This window comes from Arvicanthis niloticus, chromosome 2 (assembly GCF_011762505.2).
Source record: "Arvicanthis niloticus isolate mArvNil1 chromosome 2, mArvNil1.pat.X, whole genome shotgun sequence".
NCBI lineage: Eukaryota > Metazoa > Chordata > Mammalia > Rodentia > Muridae > Arvicanthis > Arvicanthis niloticus.
In genome coordinates, this window is record NC_047659.1 from 101,305,036 (window position 1) to 101,323,754 (window position 18,719).

An 18,719-nucleotide genomic window follows, 5' to 3' on the forward strand; every position below is an offset into this window, starting at 1 on the left:
GACACTGAATTTAGGTAGCAGTCCGTATATTACTTAGTCTGAGTTTTAAGTCTCTGTTATGGAGTTTGCTTTACCTAGTAGGGTATGAGACAAAGATGTTTGAACTTCTTTGTATTTATATATTGACATTTTCAGTTTTTCTCATGTGGGGGCTAGATGGCTCAGCTGTTAAGAGCAGTTCCTACTCTTGCAGAGGACCCAGGTTCAGTTCAGTACTCACATGGAGGCTCGCAGCCATCTGTAACTCCAGCTTCAGGAGGTCTGACACACACAATAATAAATCTTGTCTAAAACAATTTTATCCTTTTAAACCTTTTTTAACTTGTATTGCATTTATTTGTGTATGTGCATAGCTGCACCTATGCCATGGTACACAGGTGGCAGTTGGAAGACAGCTTACCGGAGCTGGGTCTCTCCTTCTACCTTGTAGCTCCTTGGATTGCCAGGCCTGACAGTAAGGGCCTTTACCCTTTCAGCCATTTCACAGGCCTCTATTTCTTTAAAGTGTTTGTTTTCTAGTACATAGTAAGTGTATTAATACTTGTACATAATTTGTCAATAATTGAAGAACAAATATTGACAATACCTACTCAAGTGTGATTGGTGAGACCTGCAATCTAATTTGTATCCATATGTGTGGGTGTGTATATATGTATACAACATTTTTACATATAGAAGGTATATTGTACAATATACACTTCTCTGACTTTAATATATATTATCATATATATATTCATCTGTCTAGAAGCACTTTTTATCAGTAGTTTAATATTCTATAGTATAGATACAATAGAATAATCCTAATATGGTAAAGGTGTTTTTAGTTTTAGGGCACTAAAAACAGCATTGAGAGCTGCCTCATTGAGTAAGCCTGAAGCCCTGAGTTCAAAACTTGGAATCTACATAAATGTGGAAAGAGAGAACAGCTCCACAGAATTGTCCAGTGACCTCCACATGTATGGGGTAGCACATGTACCCACACATGCATCTCACACACATAATTATTAATAATAATAATAAATAATTAGAAGTAAAATAATGTTGAGCGTTGGTGAGATGGCTTAGCAGGTAAAGATTCCTGACACCCTGAGTTCAATCTACAATAGGAGAAACCAACTCATGAAAGTTATCCTCTGACCTACACACACACACACACACACACACACGCATGTGCATACCATACCATGGCACAAGACTTACCTGCACTCATACATACCATATGCAAGTACACACACACACATAAACTTAACTATAGTAATATTAAACTTAAAAAATTTTGAGTCAGGGTTTCTCTATGTAGTTCTGGCTGTCCTGAAACTCACTGTATAAACCAGGCTGTCCTCAAACTCACAGAGATCTGCCTACTCCTGCCTCAAGGGTGCTAAGACTAAAGAACAGTTTTAAAGGGTTTGGGAGGCAGCAAGGAGGCTCAGGGTAAAGGCACTTGCTGCCAAGCCTAGGGACCTAAGTTCTGTACCCAGATCCCAAATCATGGAAGGAGAGACTTGATTCTCTTGTCTGCTGAGCTCCACAAGCACAGGCAGGCAGATGCACACAAAATAAATATTTTTTAAAATGTGTTATACAATCTAAAGGCTAGGTGCAGTGGCTTGCTTCTATGAACCTAGCACATGGGAGGCTTTAGCAGGAGGACTGTTGTAAGTTCAAGTCAGCCTGGACTACAATGGGAGTCCTGGGTTATCCTGATCTACAAAGTAAGACTATATAAAAAAAGAATATTGGAATACCATGTCTCAGTCACAGAGACAAGGTGTCTGAGCTAATCTGCTTCAGTTTAGCAGTTCAGGACAATAAGAAACAAGATTGGATCTCTTGAAGCGTTAACTTCTTGTTTGGTTTTTCTCCAGATGACCACTCTAGAGTGCACCTGACACCTGTTGAAGGGGTTCCAGATTCTGATTACATCAACGCTTCATTCATTAATGTAAGGAGCCTGGACTCTTCCTGTTTATCCATGAGGAGCTATTAGCTGCCATCTACTGATTTCTTCCTAGCTATGTTTTTGAGAGATTGCCACCACAAGCTTTTCCTAACAGATCTGATTTTTTAAGTGGCTAATTTTTTTTAGTAGTGGATAATTTAAAAAAATTTTTTTTTTGTTTATTTTTTCATTTGCTACAGAACAGTACAGAAATCTGAATCTAGATGTATATTTCTGTAAGCCCTTTTTTGAGTATTTCAAAGCTCAAAAAAGCTTCATTTTGAGCATTACTACTGAGGCCTCAGTAGTACAAATAAGGGAGACCAAGACAAGAAAAGCTGCTACCGGGCTGGAGAGATGACTCAGTGGTTAAGAGCACTGACTGCTCTTCCAGAGGTCCTGAGTTCAATTCCCAGCAACCACATGGTGGCTCACAACCATCTGTAATGGGATCTGATGCCCTCTTCTGGTGTGTCTGAAGAGAGCAATGGTATATTCATATACATAAAATAAATACTTTTTTTTAAAGTATTTTTTTTAAAAAAGAAAGAAAAAAGCTGCTACCAAGTAAGTCTGGTCAGTATGTACCCAGTGAATCAGGCCTGAGGGAAGGGAGGTGCTCCCAGGTACCCTGGAGTGATGCAGACAACATGAAATATCTATATTCTGGGCAACACAAAGGTTACTTGAATACATTGACAGGAGACTCTAGTCTAGACTGGAAGGAACCAGCTCCTCCTGTCTTTAGACGCCTGAAGGCATATAGCAAGTCTTTCAAAGTGTTTCTACTGGAAGGAATGTAAATTCCACCTACACAAACAGCTGGGGACTCAGGTTTCAGAACTCAGAGACAAGGAAGCCGCCAAATAGCCACATTTCATCTGTCCCTTAGTAGTTTTTCCTTCTGTTCTGCTTTAGTAATTAGGTGATGCTACTAATGTGGGCACTCTTACAGAGGTACCGACCCACTCCACGTAGGAAACACGCTGGGCTGACCTCCACATCTGTGTGTGTGTTTGTGTTGATTTTTTAAGGTTTTTGTGCTCCATTGAGACTTGATCAGTGGCTTTTCATGAAGCCAGGAGTGTGGTGTGCTTAATGTGTTTCTTAAGAGCCCATCAGTTTTAATTACAAGTTTAGAACTGGGGCAGGATTGAGTATCCTAAATTACACCTGTCTCAATTTTCACATTGTAATGATTAAAAACATTTCTGAAAACTAAATTGTTGCTCAAAAGAAAGTTATAAGAAGCCTGCTATTTATCTCTGACTTTAAGTACTTCTCTGCTAGGAAACAATTCTATTCTGCCCTTGTATGAACTAGAACAGGAAATGACTTCTCAGGTTTAGCTCCATCCTTTGATTTTACCACTACCTTGGTGTAGCCTGGTGTCCCAGCAAGACTGCTTCCCATTGCCTACCTTGTTGCCATCTGCACAGGGAGAAAAGAAAGACCCTGTCTGGTCTGAGTCTCTCAGAGACTTCTTATCTCCTTGAATGGCATCCCCAGGCTCCTTTGTTTCTGACTAACAGAGAAGCTCAGGGTCAAACCTGGCTATTTCTAAAGTTTGCTTATGCCTGAGAAACATCCTCAAGAAAAAATGCTTTGTCCTTCCCAGTTTCAGCCCAGCTCCACCCTGGAACCACCTTACATGCTCTGCCTTGGAAGGCCTCACCATGAACACTGAAACTCACATTGTTGGTTACTAGTAAGACATCAGACACGGTGTAGACCAGGGGTCAGTCTCTGGACACTCTCCCCAAGTATTCCTAATAATTCACCGTGAGAAGACTGCCCACACCATTTGAGCTTCTTCATCTCTGATTCTCCTCTCCAAAGCCAACCCTCCTGGGCTTTCTGTAATGGAAATTCTTATGAATTGCCTAGACCATTTACAGGGGAGGCTTTGTGAACTGAGAGTCACTCTACAACTTCTGCTTTTCACTTTTCTTTCTCATCTCTTTCCACTCAGGGCTACCAGGAAAAGAATAAATTCATCGCTGCACAAGGTAATGACAACTTTTTATTCTCGGGCTAAACCATGATCCCATACTGGGTTGAGGGTGGGGGATTTTGCCCAGATACTAAATGAAGTAATGAAAATACAGTAACTTTTCTCCAGTTGCTGTCACCTAAAAGAGCCATGGGAGGCTGGGAAATGGCTCAGTTGGTAAAGTGCTTGCTGCACAAACATGAAAACCTGAATTTAGATTCCTAGCAACTTCATTAAAAGTACATACTTGATTCTACTGCAGGAGAGGCAGAGGCGGAAAGATCCTAGGGACTCACTGGCTAGACAGTCTATCTAGTTAACAAGCTCTAGGTTAGTGAGAGTCTCTTCAGAAAAATAAGGTAGAGAGTAATTGAGGAAACCCTAATATTTGACTTCTTACCCCCACAGGCAAACAGTGCACCTCTACAGTAATATGCAAATGCACACAACACACATGAACATGTGCATACATACTCTCACACACAAGAAAGAAGAAAATATAATACATTAGGTTTGCACCTAATGACATTCATCTTGATGACTTAGTATCAAAAAGTCCTTTTTTAAAAAATCCCTTGTAGCTTGAGATGGCTCAGAGGTTAAGAGCACCAGCTGCTTATATAAGCTGACAATATAATTGCTTTGTGATATGATTAAGGGGAAGCTTTTTATTATAGATGTGAGAGAGAAAACATTCTAGAGGAATCTGGAAGAGTCCAGAGCAGAGAGCAAGAAAAGTAGAGGCCACGAGATAGCAGGAGCAGAGCAGAGAGATAAAGAAATGAATAAAGAAGGAGGGAGACAGAGAGCCCCAGAGCATAGGCAGAAGAGCAAGTTAGAAGGAGAATGAGTAGCTGGGGAGAGGAGCCTGTGATCTGGAGGGAGTTAGGGTCAGGGAGGAGGTGAGAAGGGCTGGGATGCTAGAAATGTGTAGCAGGCATGTGTGATTCTTGGGGAGCCTGCAGGCCAGCATGCACTTTGTTATACTAATAGGTGCCACACCCACAGCCAGAGATATAGTGAGACCCTATCTTAAAAAACAAAACAACAACAAAAGGAGGGGAAAGATTAGCATAGGGAAAGAAGGAAAAGTATAAACAGACATGCCAGAAAGACTCTGAGGAAGTGTTGCACGCTGGCCATGGTCAGCCTGCTTCTTGTCTCTCTGCTCTAGACTCTTCAGGCACCTCTGGATGGTCTCTCTTTTATTTACAATAAAAACCTCCCCCTAATCATGGAGCAGCCAGCTTGGTTTTTTTTACTGTGCTCCTTGCATACAGGCCTCAGTTTCCCTGTGAGAGTTGCATATAAATGATTGTGAGCCACCATGCAGGTACTAGGGATTGAACCCAGGTCCTCTGGAAAAGCAGTGTTACATCAAGAGATTCCAGTTCCTCAGACTACAAAGGGCCATTCAGTATCCAAAAAAGGAGTCAACCTGGGCTGTAGGAAGATTTCTGGCTGTTAGATAAAGGCAGCATTCCTTAGGGAGTCTTCTCCCTTATCACTGGCAGAGGGACAAATGGCTACCTGTGGTACTTATTAGTATAACAAAGTGCATGCTGGCCTGCAAGCTCCCTCAGCATCACACATGCCTGTTACACATTTCAGAGACCACACTAGCACCCCAGCCCTTCTCACCTCCTCCCCGACCCTAACTCCCTCCAGCTTCCCTCCCCAGCTGTTCCTCCCCCCACTCGCAGCATTTCCCCTCCCTCTCTCCTTTGCTTGCCCCCTTTTCTGTTTCCCTTTCCTCCTGTGAGATGAGCAACCCACCTGATAGCTGCCCCCAATAAACCTGCCTTTATACTTTAATCTGGCTTGAATGGGTTTATTTCGTGGATGGAGAAAACCTATCAATAATACGTCATGCTTTTGCAGTTTTTCATTCTTTTCCAAGATTAATCATTGTCTTGTTTTTCTACTTATCTAGTTTTTTTTATAAAAAATGCTACTGGTTTCCCCCTTAAACTCTTTCATAAGAGTATGTTTCCTTTCAACACCTTCAAATAAATAAGATTTAATTTAATTTAATTATTTGATGGGCCTCACTGTGTAGACCAAGCTGGCCTAGAATTCACAGGGATTCCTTGCTTTCATGTGCTAGGATTAAAGGCATATGTCACCACATTCACCTGAACTGGTTATTTGGTTAGTTGGGTTGGTTGGTTGGTTGGTTGGTTGGTTGGTTGGTTTTTGGTTAGTTGGTTGGTTGCTGCCTCCAAAAGTTTCATTGTTTTAAGTACATTTGGGGGCTTTCCTAAGACCTTTAGTTCTATAGCAGATCCAGTACCCCTAAGCCATGTCAGAGTTGGATTGCAAAGACTTCTGTTTACCATACCCTGGAATTCCACTAGCCTCTCCATTGTTAAATCCCACCCCCACCTCTTATTGTACAGAGCCTGGCTTTGTTTAGGAACTTCTTATGGCTTTTTGAGAAGGGCTGTATAGAAAGTAAATTTAAATTCCAACCTCAACAGGTCCTTCAACCTTTCTGGGGTTGATGACATTCATTCCAGAATGTAGTGGGACAGAATAAATGTCAGAGTTAGCCCTTGGCTTACTGTCTGGTCTGTATTCAGTAATCAGTCATGACTGCTAAACCTTTACCCTTAGAAAACCGTTGGGTTCTTTCCTACTTGGAAGCCTCCTGTCCACGCTCCTAATCAAGTGTCTGGTACACACGTGGTAAATAATGGGAAACATTCAGTTGGCAGGTGGATGAATGGATAATAAGGTGGATACTCCTCCGAAGATATATAGACACAAAATTCCAAAAATCAGGACTGAGTAGTCTCAGACTTCTAGAATTATTTTTCCTTTTCAATCTTCACTTTGGCTGCTTTAGGACCAAAAGAAGAAACAGTGAATGATTTCTGGAGGATGATATGGGAACAAAACACAGCTACCATTGTCATGGTGACCAACCTGAAGGAGAGAAAAGAGGTAAGCTGAAAATTTAGAAGCAAGCCCGGATATAGGCATATCTGGTAGAGGGTCTGCTCTGCTGGAGCACTAAGCTTGAGCCTAGCTGCCTTCTTTCTTCAGTTACTATGCTAGTTGATTATCCAGACAGGCTAATGTGTCTCTTCCTGTACCCTGGAAATTTCAGATGACTCTCAGGACAGGGTAGAGGTGTCCATGGCATGTTGTCATGTCTGGGATTAAAATAGCTAATTCTCATTTTAAAGTAACCAAGAAGGGAGAAGTGGGCCATTAGCTAGAAAAGACAAGAGGCTTTCCCCTCAGCTTCTCTGGCCCCTCATTCCCTTAGTTTCCTGCAGCACCTTCTAAAGCGTTTGGTATAGCCTCAAGCTGATAGTGGGAGCCATGTAAACTAGCAGAGCCCCTAATATAGGTGTGGCCCTCAGGAGTACAGAAGCTGAAGCCACACCAAGTGCTATGGGCAGCTTCTAACAGCTTTTTACTTTGTGGCCTGACCAGCTCTGTAGCTGGACTATAGCCAGTGCCAAACCTGGGTGCCTTAGTCACAGTTCTATTGCTGTGAAGAGACACCATGACCAAGCTGACTCTTAGAAAAGAAAGCACTTTTAATTGGAGCTTGCTTACTGTTTCAGAGGTTTAATCCATTATCTTCATGGAGAGGGGATGACAGCATGAAGGCAGGCTTGTTGCTTGAGAATAACAGTTCTACATCTGGATCTGCAGGCAGCAAGAAGAAAGAAATGATGGGCCAGGCTTGGGCTTTGAAACCTCAAAGCCCACTCCTAGTGACACACTTCCTCCAACAAGACCACAACTACCCAGTCCCTCCATCACACAAGCTTGTGTCTAAAGCCTGACCTGGGAGATTAGGTGGTGCAGATTTTGCTGGTAAAACAGTTTCCTGTTTACCTTGAGCTGAGGGGTAGGAGTGGAGAAGATGGAGAGGTCTGTGAGTGAGGCTGGTACAGCTGAAGAGAAAGTAAGTTACAACAACCAAACCTTTAGCTGACAGAAGTGACAGAGGAGAGACAGGCTTTGTGGTTTTTTTTTCTCTCAGTCTCTTTACATCTGTTGGGGTAGTCTTGAGTGAGAGACATGTGTTTGTTTTCATTGTAGTGTAAATGTGCCCAATACTGGCCAGACCAAGGCTGCTGGACCTATGGGAATGTCCGTGTGTCTGTCGAGGATGTAACTGTCCTGGTGGACTACACAGTACGGAAATTCTGCATTCAGCAGGTACAGTCTTCTGCCTCCTTTCCAGACGTTTGTGTAGTATCTGCCAACCTTTAAGAGGGTAGCAAGGTCTGGGTTGTCCCCTTCTTGCTCAGGATGTCAGGAATCGCATAGTATACAGAACACCTGGTTCTGAAACCAGGAATCTGACCTCCAGGAACTTCTCTGTCAAAGCTAAACAAGCCATGGTTTTTACGGCTGGGAAAAGGACCTGTTCAGGCAAAGTTTGATTGCCTTGAATGTGACCAGGCACAAGAAGAGGGGTTTCAGGGAGTGGAGCAGTCTTCTGGATGTTGTGTTCACCTCGCTAAAGATTTCTAACACGAAGGATATGCTGGGACTATTGTAAACCTTCCAGAGTGACCACGGAGGCCTGGGCTGGAGTTGGGGATCAGGGTGCTTTGGAAAGAGGATTTATCAAGAATCAGGAGCCCTGCTAGCTATGGTGGTGCACACCTTTGACTCCAGCGCTGGGAGGCACAGGCAGGAGGCTATCTAACTAGGAGACCAGCCTGTTGTACAGAGTGAGATCCTGTGCCCCGCATGTGTCTCTGACCCTGCTGTTTACCATAATGGTTCTTGGGTTTATTCAGTCACTTAAGTTCTCTGAGTTCCACCTGCGTTTGTAGCAGCAGCTGTTCAGGCTTCATGTGACCTGACCTCTTTCACCTGACCTCTTGTCACACTGTGCATGCTATCCTGTTGCCCTCCTCCTGTTACCAGAACAAACACTTCACTCCTCGATTCACAGGTGGGCGACGTGACCAACAGGAAACCACAGCGCCTCATCACTCAGTTCCATTTCACCAGCTGGCCAGACTTTGGGGTGCCTTTCACCCCAATTGGCATGCTCAAGTTCCTCAAGAAGGTGAAAGCCTGTAACCCTCAGTATGCAGGGGCTATCGTGGTCCACTGCAGGTCAGTGTGGCCTGACCCTTGCCCACTTTCTGCCCCTTTGGCCAGAGCAAGGGACCAGCGCAGGGACCCTGACCAAGGAGACTGCCACAGAAGAAATGCATAGCTGGAACCCCAGGCAGCAGCCAGAAAGAATCCTCCAGCTCTAGTCTAGGGTGGAGAATATGACCTGGGGAAAGACAGGGAGTTAGGCAGCTTACTCCAGTTCTAAAATAACTGGAAGGAAGGCTCAAGCCAGAGGCTCTGTCTTACCTCTAGAAGCAGTATTTACAGTTATAGAATTTGTTCCCTGACTCCCATTGTTTTCAGTATATACCCCTGACAATGCATGAGATAAAATCAGCAGCTTTTGCCATTATATTTATTGGAGTTAATGTTTCTTTCTTCTTAGAGGGCAGCCCTGCTAGGTTTGGAGTAGAGACTACACTGTGAAGCCAGTTTGGGTGACTCAGTTCCCTTGCCATCCTAGGCCCTTAAATATCAGGGTACCCAGGCCCTGAAAACTAGAGACCAGGAGCTCCTAGCACAGTAGGATTGTTGACGCTAGCGCAGTGTTCTGTCCCATAGGAAATTATAATTTGGCTGCTTGGAGACCCTGAGCTGTGTGCCCTCCCCTGCCTGCTCCTGCATGCACTAACCCCTGCTCTCTGGCTACAGTGCAGGTGTAGGGCGCACTGGCACCTTTGTTGTCATCGATGCCATGCTGGACATGATGCATTCGGAGCGAAAAGTGGATGTATATGGGTTTGTGAGCCGGATCCGGGCCCAGCGCTGCCAGATGGTACAGACAGACGTGAGTGATCTGTGGGTGAGGCAAGGGAAGGGCTTTCTAATGTCTGCTCTGAGGACTCTAGTTCCTTGCACATGGGCATCACATAGGATGTATACACATGCATGGCATACCTGTGTTGGTCAGAGGACAAATTACAAGTTAGTTCTTTCCTTCTACCATATATGTAAAGAAACTAAGCATGGGGGTTGGAGAGGTAGCTCCGTGGTGACAAGCACTAGCTTGTTTAGTTCCCAGCATCCACATGGAGGCTAACAACTATCTGTAACTTCAGTTCCAGGACTACAGCACCCTCGTGTGGCCTCTGTAGGCATGCACATAGTATTCATACATACATGAGGCAAAACACTCATACACATAAAATAAATAAAAATCTTTTTAAAAGAAATAACATATACAAGAGGTTGTAGCTCCACAGCAGGGGGACCAGAAAGGCAGCTGTTGTTTCCATTAGACCTTAAGGGTAATGGAATAGTTGTTAATGGATGCAGGCATGCCAAGGCCCACAGTCATGATGCAGACAAGTCCAAAAGCAATAGTGAGACTCTGTGGGCACACCACAGATGGATCCAGGCTGAGTCTGCCTTGCAGACCTTGCAGGCTTTCACAGCCTTTGTGTATGTCCAGTCTCTGACAGACTCTTTAGACTGTGAAATCCACCAGGCCAGGACCCTGCCTCCCAACCTAACCGCCCCAGGTTATGCATATGCATTTCAAGTCCGGTTTCACTATATTGGGACAGTATGAATGACAACTTTATCCCTGCTAAAATCAGAGGAAACGTACACTGAGTAAAGCTAGCACTGGAAGTGATCTGGTGCCACCACGACCGAGCTGTTTGTAACTGAGACCTCTGTGTGACCCACGTTTCAGATGCAGTACGTCTTCATATACCAGGCCCTTCTGGAGCACTATCTGTATGGGGATACAGAACTGGAAGTGACGTCTCTAGAAACCCACCTGCAAAAAATTTATAACAAGATTCCAGGGACTAGCAACAATGGGTTAGAGGAGGAATTTAAGGTGAGTTGAAGCTGTACAATGTCCAAACAGAAGAGACCACACGGTCTAAAAAAAACAGATCTAGGAAAAATGCTAATTCTGTGTGCCATGGCCAGTGGTAGTTGAGTGTGTCCTGCGTGATAAAGTCACTTGAATTGTCTGTAAGAAAAAATGAATAGAAAACAGTGTTTCCTTAAGCCTCTCCGCACCCCTAGATGATTACAATGTACAGCAGGGTAAAGGCCAGGTAAAATGTCTTTTGAGCCACACAGTATTCCAACTACTTGATACTGCCATTGTAACACGAAAGCACCCAGAGACAAGTGAACACGTGACTTGGGCGGTATTTCCAGGTAATGGGCAGTATCTGGCCCATGAACCCTCAATCGCTGACCACTTCTGATGCTGTTAGACAGTGATTTAACACTCAGGGCTGTGGCTAGGGTCTAACTCAATGATAGAACATATGCACAGCTGCGGCTGTGGAACCATCCTCAGCAGCCCTCTACTCCCACAGAGTAAATAAATACAACCCATGTCACACTCGCATCGAGAAGTACTCCTAGAATCTGGGCATGGTAGTTCACTCCTTTAATCCCAGCATAGACAAGACGATTTCTGAATTTGAGACCAGCAAGCTCCAAGACAGCCAGAACTACATAGAGAGACCATGTCTCAAAAAAAAAAAAAAAAAAAAAAAAAAAAAAGTTCTCAAGCCTAAGCTAGGCAGACCAACAATTACAGCTGGGGCACAGAAATGTAATCGAGCCATATGGTGACACACACCTTTAATCCTAGTGCTTGGGAGGCAGAGGCAGGCAGATTATTGTGAATTTGAGGCCAGCCTGGTCTACACAGTGAGCTCCAGGACAGGGTAGGCTATATATAGAGACCCTGTCTAAAAAGACAAGGCAGTGTGGTGAGTGCACTCGCAGACATCAGACTGATAGTGAATGGGACACAGAGAACCATTCACCTTAAAGCTTCCGTATTGCACTGCAATATATGCTTGATTGTCTAGGACGCTGCACAAGCTTGACAACTCAGGTTTGGATATCTGAACCCATGTGAAAATGGCATGGTAGGGTGTACCTGTAACCCCAGTACTGGGGAAACAGACAGGAAAGGGGACAGACACTGGCCAACCATCCAGCTGACTGCAACTGCAAGCTCCAGGTTCCATGAGAGGACCCGGTCTCAAAAAACACAGTGGAGAATATAAAATAGGTCACCCAACCTCTTGGGTCCACATGCACACACATAAGGAACATACTCATACAGACAAAGAAACTGCCTCAAAACCAAGAAGGAGGAATATCATTTGAATATTTTTCTAAATGGCTGAAAAGTGGCCCAGAAAATTCAAGGTCAGAGGAATCTCAGGAAGTTCCACAGGAGCCTAGAAAGTATTGCTTCTCAAACATTCTTTTGACTTCTTACTAAACTTAAAGACAGAAAAATGACATCTGGAAATAGAGACGGAACACTGTAGGGAAGAAACTGTGCAGTCAGGGGTCCTGAAGGTATGGTCTTAGTGACTGGCAAGAGGTTCTTCACTGGGAGCAATAGTTGCTCTTCTTCCTTCATCCAGAAATTAACTTCAATCAAAATCCAGAATGACAAGATGCGCACAGGCAACCTTCCAGCCAACATGAAGAAGAACCGGGTTTTACAGATCATTCCGTGTAAGTACCCCTCCCCCTCCCCACTCCAGTATCACTGTTCCAGCTCCTGATTCCTGCCACATTCCACATTCTCAGGCAGTGTGATTGGCCAAAGTCAAGAGTCACAGCATTGCCTCTTGTTTCTCTCAGTTCTTTAGTGGTTTCAGGAAATAAAAAAGGCATAAAAGCCAAAGGAACATTGCTGTCTTTGCCCCACCGACTTACAAGCTTTATAAGGGGAGTGAATGTTGGTGAGCTGCAAGCCATTCGTTGTCCTCCTTGCAGATGAATTTAACAGAGTGATCATTCCAGTCAAACGAGGCGAAGAGAACACAGACTATGTGAACGCATCCTTCATTGATGTAAGTGATGGGTTATGTCCCATGAGTGTCCTGGAACTTCCAGTGCCTCCCTCACATGCCTGCTTGAGAAGAGCATCTGAGTCAGTCAACAGCGCCTAAGTTCATTGCTGCCTACCCACCCTGAGCACTAGGCCTGTCTAGCCACAAAGAACACCAATGTGAAGGAGACATGCTACATATTTCTAGAAGAGAACCTTACAACATAATCAGATCCAAGAATCTAAAGCTGATCTAATCTTTCCTGTTTCTACTCTTCCCCCTACCTCCATACCCCCTGCTTCCCTTCCCTGGTATGATCTTTCATCAAAAGAGAGCTCTTTGTGGAATCCATCCACCTCCGAGCGGTCCCTGTCACTTCAGAGGACTCATCTTACTCCATTCCAGATAAGCCTCTTTTACACTCACCCTTCCTGACAGACACCTCTATGATTAACCTGACCCATGCAGGGCTACCGGCAGAAAGACTCCTACATCGCCAGCCAGGGCCCCCTTCTCCACACAACTGAGGACTTCTGGAGAATGATCTGGGAATGGAAGTCCTGTTCCATCGTAATGCTAACAGAACTGGAAGAGAGAGGCCAGGTGAGCTCAAGAAGATGCTGGGCTTTGAGAAACGAGGTTGTAAGGTGTGTTTAAACCTTTGATGCTACCTGGCAGATCAGCAGCTGGTTGGTGTCTAAGCTGTCCCCAGCTTCTCCCTGAACCTCCAGTTGATTCCAGATATCTCCCACCATTTTACCTCTCCTGTACCCAGCCCTCAGACCAGCCTTGCACACATCCTCTTCATCCCACCTCCCTGGTAGTAAGAAGTTGTATAGCCAGGCCAGGTCTCAAGTAGAAGCATCTGAATGTCCTTAAGACATGGTCACGTTTTATAATTACTACACAAAAGTAAACAGTGAAATTTAAGAAATATAAAGTAAAAGAAAAACAAATTTTATAAAACAAAAAAATTTGAGGCCAGGTATGGAGGCAGAGACAGCAGGATCTGTATGAGATTGAGGCCCCTGGTCTACACAGGGAGTTCTAGGCTAGCCAGGGCTGCATAGTGATACCCTGTCTCAATATGTATATATCATTAGCAAAAGGCTTTCTCAGAACTAGAGATAAAAACAGAAAAGGGCCCCATTGCTGGGCCAGCAGCTTCCTAGCCCATACTTACAGGGTTTGTTGTTGTTGTTGTTGTTTTGTTTTGTTGGACAAAAAGACTTAAAGCCAATTTAAAAGTAGTATTATCTTGGGTTCTGACTATGCAGAGACCTCGGAGATGCCCTAGATCAGCTCCTCAGCATAGGAAATGGCTCCCCACTCTCTGTTCCTGATAGTGCAGCCTTAACAGGGCACTCCCAATTTCAGGGTATCATATTCTTTCCTTATTTCAGGCTGTGCTCCCATGGTTCGTACTTTTTGAAGCCTCATTGCATCAAGTCTGTGTGCTGTTGTAAGTAGGTGACTCACTGCCCCTGGAGCATCATCCAGCAAGGATTAGAGTCAGTAGCCGAGCCTGGAGAAGCTGGTGACAGCCACTTCTAAGCTACAGAGAAGAGTTAGGACATTATACCAAAGAGCTTGGAGATCTTGAGAGATGGCTCTGTGGTTAGTGCTTGATGCACATCAAGGAGGCCGGCTTTGAATCCCGACACCATGTAATAAGCCAGCTGTTCTGCACAGTCCTAAAACCCTGCCTCCAGTGGGCAGAGACAGGATTTCTGGGCCTTTCTAGTTTCCAACCTCACTGAGAAAATGAAGCCCTGGGTTCAGGGAGAGACCTTGCCTCACAGAATAAGTGAAGAGTAAAATGGCATGTGTTGCCCTTCTTCAAGCCTCCTCCTGTGCACATTGGTGCATACAGACGCATGCACGCATACACGCATGCACAAAACTACCAGTTAATCTTTTTAGACAATTTTTGCCTTTGACAAGTCTAATTTGTATGTTTCTTAAAAGCTCTCTGGGGTGAGATGATTCAGTAGGTGAGGGTGCTGTTCTTTGACTTCCATATGAACCCCATGGCACATTCAGACCCACACACAATAAATGAATAAGTGTTCTTTTATAAACAGACCTCTTAACCCTGGCAAGGGGGCACAAGCCTATAATCCCAGCACTTAGGAAGCAGAAGTAAAAGAGTCATCACTCAGTTCACTCAACTCTGAACCCACTTAAATAAGGAAGTGCACCTTTAACCCATTGGCTCACATTACAAGCAGCTAAATGGTACCTTTTTGAAAAATATAAACGTAATTGTGTCACACCTTGTTATATAGTCCTGTTTGAGTTTGTGGAGATCTCGCTAAAAATATCCATACATGTAAATATTAGGAATATTTAGTGCTGACAGCTAGTTCCCAAACTTGCTTCAGCCCTTCCTCCTCATCTCACTTATTTATTTACAGACAGGATCTCACGTATCTCAGGATGGCCTCAAATCCACTGTGTAGCCAAGCCAAAAGCCTTGAACTTTTGATCCTTCTGCCCTCACCACTGGAATTAAATTTAATTAATTAAACTAAACATCACTCACGAGTGCTGGGATTATAAGTGTACAACACTATGCCTCGTTTTTTCTATGTTGGGGAACAGACCTAGGGCTCCGGACATGCTCAATAAGTTAGCTGTATCCCTAGCCCTGTTTGTCTCTGAAATTCTTACACTGTTTCCCAGGCTGGCTTTTAAATCAGCATCCTTTTAACAGAGGTGGTGGCATGTGCCTTTAATCCCAGTGCTCCAGAGGCAGAGCCAGGAGGGTCTCTGCTGAGTTCAAGGCAAATCAGATCTACATAGTGAGTTCCAGGGCAGCCAGAACTATGTAGAGACATTGTGAGACCCTGTCTCAGTGAGCGGGGAGGAAGGGAGAGAAGGAGGGTGGGGGAGGTGAGAGGATAGAGAATAGAATAGTGAAGACCCTTGTGCCTCACCATCCCAAACACTGGAATTATGGGTATGTGCACCATCCCACCCTGTCTGTCATACCCTTACTTCCCCCTCCGTATTCTCAGATCCTTCTACAAACTACACGGCTACCTATGGTTTCTAGAATCCGTCACAGCCTCTGTCTTTGAGGGGGGTCTCCTGTGTTCTCCATGGGACTCTGTCTTTGGGGGGGGGGTCTCATGTGTTCTCCATGAGCCTCTGTCTTTGGGGGGTCTCATGTGTTCTCCATGGGCTTCATCTTCAGCTTTGCCCTCACACCGCATTCCCAGTGGGATCCCTAGGCATTTGTAGCCTGGGTCTTCTCACTACCTAGACTCCTTAGACTCACATTCTGTCCCCTAACAAAGGTTCTTGTCCCTTAAGTGAGAGCAGCCCAGTAGATCCCTGATCTGAAGCCATCTTTTGCCTTCACCACCACGATCCCACTGCCAAGAGGCCGCCTCTGCCTGTGCTGTCCTCTAACATTCTCTCTTTCTCTCTCAGAGTTTGACTTTGTTTTGTTTTTAACTCTCTAAACTTTGTTGATTTTGTTGCTGTTGTTGTTGAGCCCACATGAAGAACTAAATTAAATGAAGAATCCTGTCACCTTCACAGACTGAGGATCTGTGAGGATCAGCCCAAACATCAGCCTCACAACTTTAACGATCTATCCAGTATCTCTCCATACCATCGTTAAATCCAGCCTCTATCATGTGGCTGGATGTAGTTCATGCCTTCACACCTTGCACACCTTACACACCTCCCTGCAATAGCTTTTTCAGCTTCAAACTCATTATATAGCATGAGTCTGCAGCCCAGGTTCAGTCAGGATCAAATGAAACTACCTTAACCCACTGTTCCCATCAGCCAGCCAAAAGAGGCTACATTTTTGCTGTGTCCATCCGCTTTCCCCACCGCAGCTTGGAGGGCCTCTTTATCTTCTGCTTCCCCCCCTGTGAGTAACTGATTTTATGACCTAAAGCTGCTGGGTGTGTGTGGTCTTCAGTACCAGTTTATTATTTTGATGGGTGGGTGGGTGGGTGTTTTGAGCAGATCTTACTTTGTTTGTAACTCAAGCTAATCTTGAACTCACAGTCTTCTTTGCCTCTGCTTTCCCAGTGCTGGGGTTACAGTCAGGAGCCATCATGCCTGGCCCTTGATACGTAATCCTCTTATAATGTCTGATGGTACTGGCTTGTTCTGCCCACGAGCAAGGATAGAAATGCTTGAGTTAGCAGCCTTTGGGCATCCTTTAACTGTTTACAGATTAAAGGGCAAAGAGGACACTGTGGGCCAGCATGGTGGTGCACACCTTTAATCTCAGCACTTGGGAGGCAGAAGGGTAGATCTCTGTGAGTTTCAAGGCCAACTTGAGGTGCTTAGTGAAATTTCAGGCCAGCCAGAGCCATACAGTAAGACCCAGGCACACAGGCAGTACACATACATACATGCAAGCAAAACAGTCATACATAAATGCATGTAAATATAAATGTCAGAAGAAAAGGTCCCTGTACTGTGAGGAGCCAGGCTACCTATGGGCACTGCTGTTCTACCACATAGAGATGCTAGCCCCTGACCACACACGCCTCTCCCTCTTGTTCCTCCAGGAAAAGTGTGCCCAGTACTGGCCATCTGATGGCCTGGTGTCCTATGGAGACATCACAGTTGAGCTGAAGAAGGAGGAGGAATGTGAGAGCTACACCGTCCGAGACCTCCTGGTCACCAACACCAGGGTGAGATGGGTACTGGGTGGGGCAGCTCCTACAGGAAGAACAGGTCTTCCTCTGCATCACTGACCGAGCTTCTTCCAAAGGAGAACAAGAGTCGGCAGATCCGGCAGTTCCACTTCCACGGGTGGCCTGAGGTGGGCATCCCCAGCGATGGGAAGGGCATGATCAACATCATCGCAGCCGTGCAGAAGCAGCAGCAGCAGTCGGGGAATCATCCCATCACCGTGCACTGCAGGTACTGCTGACCCTGCCCTTGAGGGGAACCAGAAGAAAATGGGGGGGTGGGGGATGGGTACAGAACACCAGGGACCCTCCTGAGTGCCGTGGTGCTGGATGGATGATCCAGACAACTGGGTAACCAGAGGGGGTCCTAGAGTTTGAACTCTGCAGTGTGTGCTGAGGAAGTGGGGATATTTATTCACATCTCGAGAAGGACATGGGACAGTAACAGGAGCAGCAAGGGAGGCCAAGGTTGGAGAGACCAGTTAGGTAATGTGACAATGTGACGTGGGGAAAGAGAAGAGAATATTTTGAAAATGATGGGGGGGGGGGGATCATTGAGACTAAGAATAGAAAAAAAAAAAAAGAAGAAGAAAAGTCAAGAATGCTCCTTGGGTTTCAGCCCAAATTAGTAGTAACATGACCAACAAAAGAGCAATGGAGAGAAGCCCTATCTGGGGGAGCAAGTGACTCTTATTTGAGATGGCATTTTAGAGGGACAATAATATTAGGCTGAGGATGTGGTGGTGCACTTGGCTAGCATGCTTGAGGCCCCAAGTGGAATGTCTAACACCCTCAGGGGGAAAAAAAAAAAGCTTATCTTGATGTATGTCCTTAATAGTGAAGTTTCAGGAAGCACTGGTGCACACAGCTAATCCCAGTATGCAGGAAGCAGAAGTTGGTAGATCTGTTAAGTTCAAGACTAGCCTGGTCCACAGAGTGAGTTACACCAGACAGGGCTACATTGTAAGACCCTGCTTCAAAAAAAATTTTTTTTGTACAGTCTTTCAAAAGATTTGCTCCTATTCTAGGGCTGAGGATGTAGCTTTGTGAACATATCACATAAGAGCAAGCATGTTAGCACATGGCTTGTAATCCCAACTCCTCAGGAGATGGACTCTGGAGGATCAGAAAGTTCAAGGTTATTCTCAACTATATAACAAAACAATAAAAAGTACATCAGTACTAACTTACAAGTCTTTCTCCTCTCATTCCAGTTACACTATGAA

General features: G+C 44.9%; 1 protein-coding gene across 3 annotated transcripts in view; it reads left to right on the forward strand.

Moving 5' to 3' along the window:
* The window catches only part of Ptpra (protein tyrosine phosphatase receptor type A), a 102,150-nt gene that overhangs the window by 79,010 nt on the left and 4,421 nt on the right, over window positions 1–18,719 (forward strand). For all 3 annotated transcript variants that reach the window (XM_034494170.2, XM_034494168.2, XM_034494169.2), the window contains 12 exons: window positions 1,869–1,945; window positions 3,915–3,951; window positions 6,784–6,881; window positions 7,998–8,117; window positions 8,866–9,032; window positions 9,687–9,822; window positions 10,693–10,842; window positions 12,413–12,506; window positions 12,771–12,847; window positions 13,295–13,429; window positions 17,368–17,493; window positions 17,574–17,725. In XM_034494170.2, the coding sequence (XP_034350061.1) occupies window positions 1,869–1,945; window positions 3,915–3,951; window positions 6,784–6,881; window positions 7,998–8,117; window positions 8,866–9,032; window positions 9,687–9,822; window positions 10,693–10,842; window positions 12,413–12,506; window positions 12,771–12,847; window positions 13,295–13,429; window positions 17,368–17,493; window positions 17,574–17,725 (1,369 nt within the window). The remainder of the gene's footprint in view (window positions 1–1,868; window positions 1,946–3,914; window positions 3,952–6,783; window positions 6,882–7,997; window positions 8,118–8,865; window positions 9,033–9,686; window positions 9,823–10,692; window positions 10,843–12,412; window positions 12,507–12,770; window positions 12,848–13,294; window positions 13,430–17,367; window positions 17,494–17,573; window positions 17,726–18,719) is intronic.